Below are 10660 nucleotides of genomic sequence, written 5' to 3'. Positions count from 1 at the left end.
GTGCCCGCGCAGTTGTCCGGGGCCTTGAGAGGGGAAGACACCTCTGCCTGGTCTCAGGGTCAGCTCTGTAGACAGGGACCCTCTTTCCAGTGAAGTGGGGTTCTGCTAAAGTGCCGTCAGCCTTCCCCAACCCCCGTGCAGCAGGACCACTCCCAACAGGGCAGGCAGGCCTGTGAGTCTCTGCGGGAGGCTTCTGGAGTTTGTAATCCTGCCTAATCCTGCTTCAGATCCCCATGGGCAGGAGGAAAGCCACACGCAGCGGACTCAAGCCAGCCAGCAGATCCTGGTCCCGGGGACAGGCCAGGGGTTGCCCTCTGCGGCCCCGAGCCCCTGCTCAGGGCCCTGGAGGTCCAGGCCCAGGACCTGTGCTCAGGTATGAAGCGGAAAGATGAAGATGCCCGCCTCACGTGCCTCTCTGGGGCCTCTCCTGAACTTGTGCAAGGTCACACACAGGCCGCGTCAGCCAGCCCGGCCTGGGTCCAGGACCAAAGTAAGCCAGAGCTGGGGCCCCCCCAGAACCTCGGGAGCTGCAGGGGACTTTCAAGGGCGCTCTGGGACTTCTCTTCACATTGAACAGACCCTGCCTCAGGAAGCATTACATGTCTTGGGACGTCCTCTCTGAGCTGATGGCCTTGCTCCTGAACCTGACCAAGCTGGAGGCCAAGGTGCAGTGAAGGCCAAAAGGACCGTCCCCGGGCACTGCGTCCTCCCCGGCCCGGGCCCCGTCCCCGGGCACTGCGTCCTCCCCGCCCGGGCCCCGTCGAGAGGAAGGAGGGTCTTGGCCACCCTGTGCACCCTCCACAGCGGCCGCTGGGCAGTGCCTGGGGCTCTCCAGGGACACGAAGTGAATGAGGAGCAGCAAGGGGCCCAGGGGTCACACGGGGCATTCCCAACGCATCCTCCGACAGCCGTGATGGCGCCTGACATGGGAGAGGGACGCTTAGGCGGCCTGGTCAAGGAAACCCAGCGTGAAATCTGAGCAGAGACTCCAAGGCCAGGAGCGCTGTGGGGACAGAGGCGGGAGGGAGCAAGAGGACCTTGGTCATCACATCCTGGACTGAGGCTGTATTTTGTTCTAAACACGTCAGGGCAGAGATGGGCAGGAAGCATCAGAGGCTCAGACCAGAGGAGGTATGACAGCTCTCTCTCCCTGCCTCACAGGCTCCTCCAGCACGGTGGGTGGGCAGCAACCAGGAGCTCTGCAGAGACCATTGGGCCAATGAGGGCCTGACCGGAGCGAGTCAAAGCAGGCCAGCAATGTGAACTGTGTTTGAGGATGCTGTGTTTGGAAACAACATAGGATAGAGGATAACTAATAAATGAGCATCTAATTTAATCCTGGTCTGAAAGCCTGTTTATTTAGACCAAGCAACTGAGCGAACACTTTAGCAGTGGGTCTGACCACCAGGTCCTGGAGCAGGGCGCCTGTCAAGCCAGGGCTTGAGTCAGGAGGGAATGAGGATCGGGCACCCCCAGACTGCCCAAGCAGAGTCCAGGTGGGTCGGGGTGACAGCTCATCGTGGGGGAAGCTCACGGGCATGGAGGGAGCTCCTCCCCTGGAATGGCACAGGCTCCGGGCAGCCACCCTGGTCCCCGACCCTGACCCATACCTGCGGCCTCATGCAGCTGGAGCCCGGCCATCGCAGGGCCTCTGTGAGGTGGGCCAGCAGAGGACTGGGCCTCGACCGGAACTAGAGGGTTCTTTACTTCCCTGGTGGCCAAGCCGGGGCTGGGGTCCCATTGTGTGTGCCCCTCAGCCTGGCACTGAGTCACTGGACCCTCTCTGGGGCACATGTGAAGTCCTGGAGGAGCTCGTCCCTCCCGGAGCTGGTGGCGAGGAGCCCGGCATGCCAGGGTGCCCTGCAGGACTGGGGGTCCCTGTGCTTTGAGGGGTGGGGGGGCATGCGACGGGTCGGGGCCGCGGCAGGACCCTCAACCGGGGCCCGAAAGGGTCTGAGGCAAAGCTGAGGATGTCCCAGCTTGAGAGCTCCTAGGGTGCAGGCACTCCCTGCCATGTGAGCCTCGGTCACTCAAGATGAGCCTGTCGCCCCTGCCAGGTCCGGGCTGGGCAGCCGGTGGCCGCACACGTCCCAGAGAAGGACAATGCTTCCCAGGCGGTCGCGGTGAGGCGGGCTGGGTCCCAGCACAGCGAGTCCCAGTCCTCTTCCAGAGGCAGCCACGCACGCTACAACCCCAGGAGGGGCTCTGGGGACCCTGAGGGTCCCCACCCGCCCACACGGGGCAGAGCGGGGCTCAGGCAGGCCGCTGAGGCTCCGCCCCAGACCCCTGGGCAGCGGGCCACTGCTCCTCCCAGGGGCTCCCCGGTGTCCCCAGCGAGGGGACTCTGCTGAGGAGCATCTTCACAGCCCTGCCTCTCCCTGCGGGGCTCGCTGCCCACCCTTTCATCCCCCCTCGTCCACCAAGTGTGGGACTGGAGGGAGGCCGGGCTGAGCTGCCGCAGGCGGAGGTCCACACAAGTCCTGCCTCTCCGGCCGGGCCGGGAGCGTGAGGTGGAGGGGCGGGAAGCCGGGGGCCCTCCGCACCCGGACCTCGATGGCGAGGGCTCCGCCCTGTGGTCCTCGGTTCCCCCGCAGCGGCTGAAGAAGCCAGGCTCCCCCGGCTCAGAGGTGCTCTGGCCACAAGGGCCCCTTGCTGGACTCTCCGATCCGCCCGTCTGGCTTCGGGAGCGCAGGGCCGGCCGGCTGGCGGCAGGCTTCCCAGGGCAGGGCCAGAGCCACGCCCCCGGCCCCGGCAGGAGCCCCCCGAGGTCGGGCTGGGACGCGGCGCCTTGTCGTGCACACGGGGGCGTCCTGGTCACCGGGGAGGCGCGCGCTCCTCCAGTCCGCGGGCGGGGCGCACGCCTGCCGTCCCCGGCGGCCTCCCAGGCCGAGAGCCCTGCCTAGGCTCCGTGCCCCTAGGTGCCCGGGAGGCGTCTGGAGCGTCCGCAGTGGCGCCGCCGGGCCGGCAACGGCCCTCAGACGCCACGGCCGGGCGGGACCCGTGGGGAGGGACCCCTCCTCACACACCCCGCTTCTCCTCTCCTCGCACACCTGGCCTCTGTTCCCCTCCCCGCCGCCTCCTGCCGGGTCTCCCGCCTCTGCCTCCTCCCCAGCCTCCCGCCTCCGTCTTCACCCGGAGTAGTTGCCCCTTTGAAGCCCCCGCCGGCTTCGGGGCGTCCTCAGCGCTCCTACCGCGCGCGGAGCTGCCCTCAGGCCCCTTGGTTTCAGCTCCTCTTCATCCTTTCCTTTTCAGCTTGATTAAGACCAGCGCAGAAACCGATAGCAGGGGGCGGGGTCATGGCCGAGGGGGCGGAGCCTACGCGCTGGTGAAGCCCCGCCCTGCCCCGCCCTTTCCTGTCCCGGTCCCCTTTGTGCAGGAGGGCGGGGGCGAGGTCACGGCCGAGGGGGCGGAGCCTACGCTCAGCGCAGAGGGCAAGCCCGGCCCGCCCCGCCCGGTCCCGGGCCCCTTGGACGGGCCCGCGGAGACACCGCCCCGGCTGTTTCAGCGAGGCCGTGCGTGGCCAGCTGTCCTGAGCCCACAAAACGACCAGGTGTGTCTCCCAGGTACTGTTTGGTTGTTTTTAGTGTTTGTAGAAAGAATGAGACGGAGAAGGAGAGAAAAATCGGACAGGTTTAGGGGACAGGCCACAAAAGCCCCACCCCAGTCGTCCTGGATCAAGGGCCTCAGAGGCTGTGCTGGGCCCTCCTGGAGGGGCTGGTGTGAAGGACCCCATAGGACTTGTCCCTGGGAGCTCGAGCTGATGGTGGGGCGGGGGTGGTGGTGGAGTAGTGCCCTTGGGGGTCAGCTCCGGTTCCCTCAGCCCCCAGCTCTGCCCACAGCGGTGAGGGCCTGGCCAGCAGACGTAGGGATGGTAGTCTGAGGAGGGCACCTTCCGTTTGCACGCGTCTTCCTGGGGAGCCTGTTCTCTATCTGGAACAATCAGCTCTTCATGCAAGGGCGCAGAGCTCCAGTGTAAACTGGCTTCATTTGCTCATTCACTCATTCATTACAGAAATAGATGTGGCCATTTTTCCAGCTGTACCCGGGCCCTGGAATGTAGCCCTAGGGAGCCAGGGAAGAACTTTGGAGAACAACTCCTTGGGCCCTGTCCCAGCTCAGGCCTAAGCCTGGCTCCCCAACTCCCGTCCCCTGGGCCTTGCAGATTCCTCCCCCTCTCCTCGGGGGGCCTCCCCTCCAGGGACACCACACACCCTCGCACATACACAGATACATGGACACCCCCACACCCACCTGTGGCTCCCAGAGCCCAGAGACCTGCACTGGGGGGGCTGGACCCACCGCGCTGGCCCCGCTCTCAGCCGGGCTGCCGGGCCCAGGGTCCCCGGGGACACCCGTCAGACTGGGGCCCTCTGGACCCCTGCTGGCCTCCACCTTGTGATGAGGCCCAGACACCAGGTCTGGAAGGGCTCCTGCGAAATCTGGGACCGTGAGTGCAGAGACCTCACCTGGCCAGGGGCCTCTGTGGGTGAACCTCAGTCTGACCAGGTGAAGGCGCGGGGCAGCCATGGACACGCCCCGAGCTGACCAGCACCTTCGCCTCCCCCGGGCCTCAGCTGGGACTGTGGCTCTCAGGCTCCCGGCTCCCCACCCGTGTGCAGCACCCCTGGGAAGCAGGACCACACCCAGGACCGGGGGCTCTCCCTGGCCCCGAGGCCCCACAGTCCCTCGTGGGCTCTGCTGTGGGCGCAGCCCTGCCCTGTGCCCCCCGCCCTGCAAGGCCTCAGTCTGTCTTTTCTAAAATCACACTCAGGCTCCTCCTTGCCTCGTGGGTTCCTGCCCCCTCCTCTGCCTGAGGTGCCTCAGCACACGGAGGGGCAGGAAGCAGGAAGCTGCTGCCACAAGGACCCCCCACTGGCTGCCCAGGAGGAAGTTCCAGACAGGGTGAGGGAGTTGGGTCAGCATCCTGTTGTTGCCTTGAAAACAGAGAGGAACTGAGTGGCTGGCTGGCTGCCGAGGTGTGAGCTCTCAAGATCAAGCAAGGGGGAGGCAGGGTTCCATGTGTGTGGCCACTTGTCTCCCCCACCGCCCCAGCCTGCTGTGCGGAGTTGGGGGCCTGCCCTCCCTCTGGGCTCTGGGCAGTGGGCCCGGCCAGGCACAGCTGAGCACAGAGCCGGCCACCAGCACCATTTCCAACCCCGGTCAGAGGCCCTTCCGCCTGCCCTCGCCTGAGGCTGCCGTCCGAGCTAGACCCTTCCTGGGGTTGTGGGCAGGCCCTGGCTAGAGGAGTGGGGACTGCAGGCCGCACTTGAGGCCTTCCCTGGGCCTGGAGCTGCACCTGGGGGTGGGCATAGTCCAGGTGTGGACACAGTTGACCCAGGGCAGAGGAGCCCGTCGTGTGGGAAGCTGACCTGAGCTTGGTTCTCCCACCCTCTCATCCATCCCAAATACATCTGCAGCTTGGCAGGCTGGACACACGGGTGCCCACTGTGTCCACCTCCTGACCTTGCCGAGCAGGGCCAGGGAGCTGGGACACAGCACGTGTGATGGGGGCTGCGGGGGAGGGTTGAGACTCCAGTGGTGCCTTAGTCAGAGGCTCCCCTGAGATCTGGAAGCAAAGAGGGAAAGGGTGAGCAGAGGCGATGGAGGCTGGGTGTGGCTGGAGCCCTGGGGCTGACCCAGGGGCCTGCAGGGTGAGGGGCGCTGGGAGCTCAGGTGGAGACCACTTGGGGACCCCGCTGGGCAGCAGGGCCGACTCCCTCTGGCAGCACCCGTGCCTGTCCAGACACCGATCAGAGGCTCAGACAGCAGCTGGCTGAGGTCTTCCAGTCCAGCCTTGATGGGAAGGGAGGAGGGAGCAGCCCGGCCCGTCCCCGAGAGCGCTGGGAGCGCGAGGCTGGGGCCGCAAGGTGTTGGCTCCCTCCCCGCTCCTCCAGGTTGCCGGTGTTGAGAGCAGAGCAAGGGCGGGAGTCCTCTGGGCTGTGCTCCCAGGACAGTGCCGGGCCCCCCCAGGGCGGCCCCCGCGGGGCTCCAGCCAGGAGCATCCGTCCTGCACAGTCAGCATCTGTGGTCCGAAGAGAGCCCGGAGGTCACAGCTCCGTCCCCGTTTGCAGTGCTCTGGTCACCCCTGGGCTTTCTCTAACTCTGTCCTGCCCATGTGACATCTCAGGTTTTTAAGTGGAAAGGTGGCTCAGACGGGAAAGATCCCGCCTGCGATTCGGGAGACCTGGGTCCGATCCGTGGGTCGGGAAGATCCCCTGGAGAAGGGCATGGCAACCCACTCCAGTATTCTTGCCTGGAGAATGCCATGGGCAGAGGAACCTGATGGGCTATCGTCCTCGGGGTCGCAAAGAGCAGACAAGATTGGAGTGACTTAGCGCCACTTTGATTTAGCTTGTGTTTCTTCCTCGGGTATGAGGCTTTTAGAGGTGTTTTTCAAGTGATCACGTGTGTGCAATGGCCCGGATCAGAGAGGAGCATTTGGGGGCCGGCTTCCCCAGGTGAGAGGGAGACGTCCAGGCCCTGAGGGACACAGGTGGCCCTCCCGGGTCACTGGGCGGCACTGGTGAAGGGAGCGAGGGTTTCAAGAAGCCACAGCAGAGTGCAGCTGGCCGGCCCCTCTCCCGGGGGAGGTTCCTGGAGGAGAGCAGCTGTTTAGGGAGGGTCACTGGCAGCTGGGAACTTCCCTCAGAGCTGGCAGCCAGGCTCAGTTATGGTCTGTGCGCCCCCTCCTGACCCCAGCCTGGCCTGCCCTCCTGAAAACAGGCCAGGCCCCGCCAGGGCCTCTCGCTCACCTGGCTCCACCATCAATTGGATTCCATGGGAGCCCTGGCGGTCCTGCCTCCGGGACCAGCCTGTGCCCCTGCCCAGCAGCAGCTGCACTGGCCGCTTCCCCTGAAACCTCCTCCTTCCTCAGTTTCCTTCCTCCTTCACTTTCCTGCTGTTCATCAGATTTAGCAGAGATGTCTCAGAAAGCCTCGGCTGCAGAAGTCCTTCCCTCCAGGGCAGACACGCCCCGGCTGCTCCCAGGCCTCCTCTGAGGACGGGCGTGGGGAGCGGGAAACGTGGGCACCACATTGGAGGCCCTTGGTGCCCAGGAAGCACAGCGGCAGCCTCTGCCTCCCAGACGCCTGGACGCTGCGGGGGAGCGCCCTCTCCCCCTTGGAGGTGAGAGGAGGTGGTGGGGAGGAGGTGGTTCCAAGTGCCTGGCTTCCCCAGGGTATCCCTCTGAGCCTCAGTGTCTCCTCCCCTGGTTCTCAGCTGCCCGGCCGACTCGGGATGCAGGGACCCTGTGGCAGGGGCAGGGGGGTCTAGACCACAGGGTCGTCCCGAGCTGACCTGGCCCTCGTGACTCCCACCTTGCTCCCCCAAGGGGGGAGGGGTCCAAGCCAGAGGACCCAGAGGCCGGGAGGTCACAGCCTGCCTTGGGCCTGCGGGGTTGAGGGCTGCTTGCTGGGACCCGCATGGGGCCATGGGTGCACAAGGACACCTGCAGGACGTGCTTTTGGGGACAAGCAGGCAGACCCGTGAAGGCGGCCCAGGCTCAGCTCTGGATCCTGAACGGGCCCGGCGGGGCCTCAGTGGGAGGATGCGTGTAGAGCAGAGGCAGGCCAGGGCCCTGCACGTGTGACCCCTCCTGGAGCACCGCTGGAGGCGACTGCACAGCCCCAGTGCCCTCCCACAACACTGGAGGCCAGAGGCTGCAGGCCTCGGCTTCCAGGATGTTTCCCTGAGGCCCACTCCTGGTTGCTGGACACCGGGTCTTCGTGAAAGGGTGGGTGGGGACAGCAGGAACTCCATGGGGTCTCCTTCAGAATGACACTGACCCTAGCCTGGGGGCTCCACCGGTGGCCTTGTCACTTCCCCAGAGCCCCACCTCCTGAGACCATCACCACGGGGTTAGGATCTCAGCACAGGAAGTCTGGGAGGGCACAGACATCCAGGCCCCCGTGCCGCTGGACACGTGAACCACAGGGGACTGAATGTGGCCTCCGTGAGCCCCAGCCCTTTTGGAGCCAGATGTCCTGTGCATGTCCCCAGAGGCCCTGAGTGGGCGCCACAGAGGGCAGACCCCCAGGGTGTGCTGGAGCAGGGTCCCCGTCACTGGGGTTCGGTGGAGACCCGAAGGCAGGCCCCAGAGTGGGAGGGGCTCAGGGTCCCCCGGGAGGCTGTGTCCTCGGGACGGGTGAGGGGTGCCTGTGACTTCCTCTGGTGGGTCCCAAGTGGGGAGGGGGAAGGCGGGCCGTCACTGACCACGCCTGGCAGGTTTGGGTGCTTGGTGTCTTCCCGGGCTGACAGCTGCCGACTGTGTCTGCGGCTGCACCCCTGCAGAGGGTTGGCTGTTGTCCGTCTGCAGTCAGCCCGTCCGTCTCCACCTCCTGCAGCCTAAGGGCGCTTCTCTTCTCAGGGACCAGAGGCAGACCCGGGGCAGCCCGCATGGGTTCCTGCGCCGGGGAGGAAGGCGGGGCCCCGGGCATCTCCCCGCTGAGGCCCGGCGACCAGTTCCACCTGTTTGTGAGCTACAGCAGCGTGGACGCCGTGTGGACCCATGGGCTCACCGGCCGCCTGGAGGCCGAGCTCCCGGGGCTGAGGGTGTGCCTGCACGAGCGGGACTTCACGCCCGGCAGGAACGTGCTGGAGAACATGGCGGGCTGCATCCAGCAGAGCCAGAAGGTGCTGCTGGTGCTGAGCGAGGACTTTGTGCAAAGCCGCTGGTGCCTCCTGGAGGCCGACCTGTCGCTCGTGGGCTCCTGCCTGGAGAGGAAGCCGGTCCTGCCTGTCCTGCTGCGGCCCTGCCGGGTCCCGCTGCATCTCAGCCACCTGACCTACCTGGAGGCCACGGACGGCCGCTTCTTCCAGAAGCTGGTGCAGCTCCTGTGCACCCCCAACCAGCGCCTGGCGCGCCCCCCGGCCCTGCGCTCGGCCCCCGCCCTCTACAGTGGGAAGGCCCTGCTGACCCTGGACTGCATCAACAGGGACAGCCTGTCCTCGTGGGAGGTGGGCAGCTTCAGCACGCTGGCCGTGCCGGACGCCCTGAAGGAGGTGCTGGAGGACCCCGAGCTGTACAAGCAAGCCGTGGGCATCCTGAACAGCGTGCGCTCGCCACGCTGCTTCCTGCGTTACCTGGGCTGCAGGGTCATCCTCGCCATAGCCCTCATGCTCCTCGCTGTGGTTTTCCTGTTCATACCCTTCACCATCGGGTTCGTGGCGCGCCAGCCACCTCAGTGGTTCCTCGTGATCAGCGCCAATATATTTCTCTGCCTCTTTTTCATGATCTTAAGCGTCAACACCCTGTGCTGGCTCCGAAGGTCTTCCAGGAGGACCCTGCGGGAGCTGGCGTGCCGCGTCGGGGAGGCCAACCTGCTGCTGGCACCGCACTCGGTGCTCGTGGGCTGCGAGACCAAGAACAAGCTGTACTTCGTGTACGTGGTGCTGGGCGACTGCAAGCGGGCCTTCCTGGGCGCCCCCGAGGGCGAGGCCGCGTTCCAGGAGGCCATCCTGCGGTTCTCGTCCAGCTATGCCTGCTGCCTGGCCCATGCGCACTTCCCCCACTGGGAGGAGGCCGCGGGGGCCCCGGGCCACCTGGAGGTGGGCCTCTGCTTCTGCCAGTTTGTGTCCCTGCAGCTGAGGAGACTCGGGGCGGTCGGGGTGAACCCCGTGTGACGGTCTGAGGGCAGAGGCAGGGCCCCTTGCTGGACACCCGGCCACCCCTGGGGGTCCCTGCAGACCGGGCTGCCCTGGGCATTGAAGGCAGATTGAACGCAGGAGGAGAAGGGGAAGACAGAGGATGAGATGGTTGGATGGCATCGCTGTCTCAACGGAGATGAGTTGGAGTAAACTCCGGGTGTTGGTGATGGACAGGGAAGCCTGGCGAGCTGCCATCCACGGGGATGCAAAGAGTCGGATTCGACTGAGTGACTGAACTGACTCAGGAGGGCCTGAAAGCAGCCGGTGGGGTTCCTCCTCTCTATCAAAGCAGGCCGCGTTGTGAACTGTGTGTGTTTGAGGATGCTGTGTTTGGAAACAAAAGAGGATAGAATGTAACAACTGAGCGTCTAAGTTAATCCTGGTCCGAAAGCCTGTTTGTTTAGACCAGGCAGCTGAGAGAGCACTCTAGCAGTGGGTCTGACCACCAGGTCCTGGAGCAGGGCGCCTGTCAAGCCAGGGCTTGAGTCAGGAGGGAACGAGGGTCGGGCACCCCCAGACTGCCCGAGCAGAGTCCAGGTGGGTCGGGGTGACAGCTCATCGTGGGGGAAGCTCACGGGCATGGAGGGAGCTCCTCCCCTGGAATGGCACAGGCTCCGGGCAGCCACCCTGGTCCCCGACCCTGACCCATACCTGCGGCCTCATGCAGCTGGAGCCCGGCCATCGCAGGGCCTCTGTGAGGTGGGCCAGCAGAGGACTGGGCCTCGACCGGAACTAGAGGGTTCTTTACTTCCCTGGTGGCCAAGCCGGAGCTGGGGTCCCACTGTGTGCGCCCCTCAGCCCGGCACTGAGTCACTGGACCCTCTCTGGGGCACATGTGAAGTCCTGGAGGAGCTCGTCCCTCCCGGAGCTGGTGGCGAGGAGCCCGGCATGCCAGGGTGCCCTGCAGGACTGGGGGTCCCTGTGCTTTGAGGGGTGGGGGGGCATGCGACGGGTCGGGGCCGCGGCAGGACCCTCAACCGGGGCCCGAAAGGGTCTGAGGCAAAGCTGAGGATGT

General features: G+C 65.8%; 1 protein-coding gene across 2 annotated transcripts; it reads left to right on the top strand.

The window, feature by feature from the left end:
• On the top strand, nt 3423-10022 carry LOC102184116. Of its 2 annotated transcripts, none has more exons than XM_018041571.1 (3): nt 3423-3550; nt 6910-7125; nt 8366-10022. In XM_018041571.1, the coding sequence occupies exon 3, from the start codon at nt 8395-8397 to the stop codon at nt 9619-9621; it is 1227 nt and encodes a 408-aa protein (XP_017897060.1). In that variant the 5' UTR covers nt 3423-3550; nt 6910-7125; nt 8366-8394; the 3' UTR covers nt 9622-10022. The 2 variants fall into 2 exon arrangements, with proteins under 2 accessions (XP_017897060.1, XP_017897059.1); XM_018041570.1 differs by having other exon boundaries at nt 3423-3563.

The sequence above is a fragment of the Capra hircus genome, chromosome 26, assembly GCF_001704415.2.
Source record: "Capra hircus breed San Clemente chromosome 26, ASM170441v1, whole genome shotgun sequence".
Lineage (NCBI taxonomy): Eukaryota > Metazoa > Chordata > Mammalia > Artiodactyla > Bovidae > Capra > Capra hircus.
Note: the sequence above shows the minus strand (reverse complement) of the source record. Positions and strands in the feature narration are given on the sequence as shown.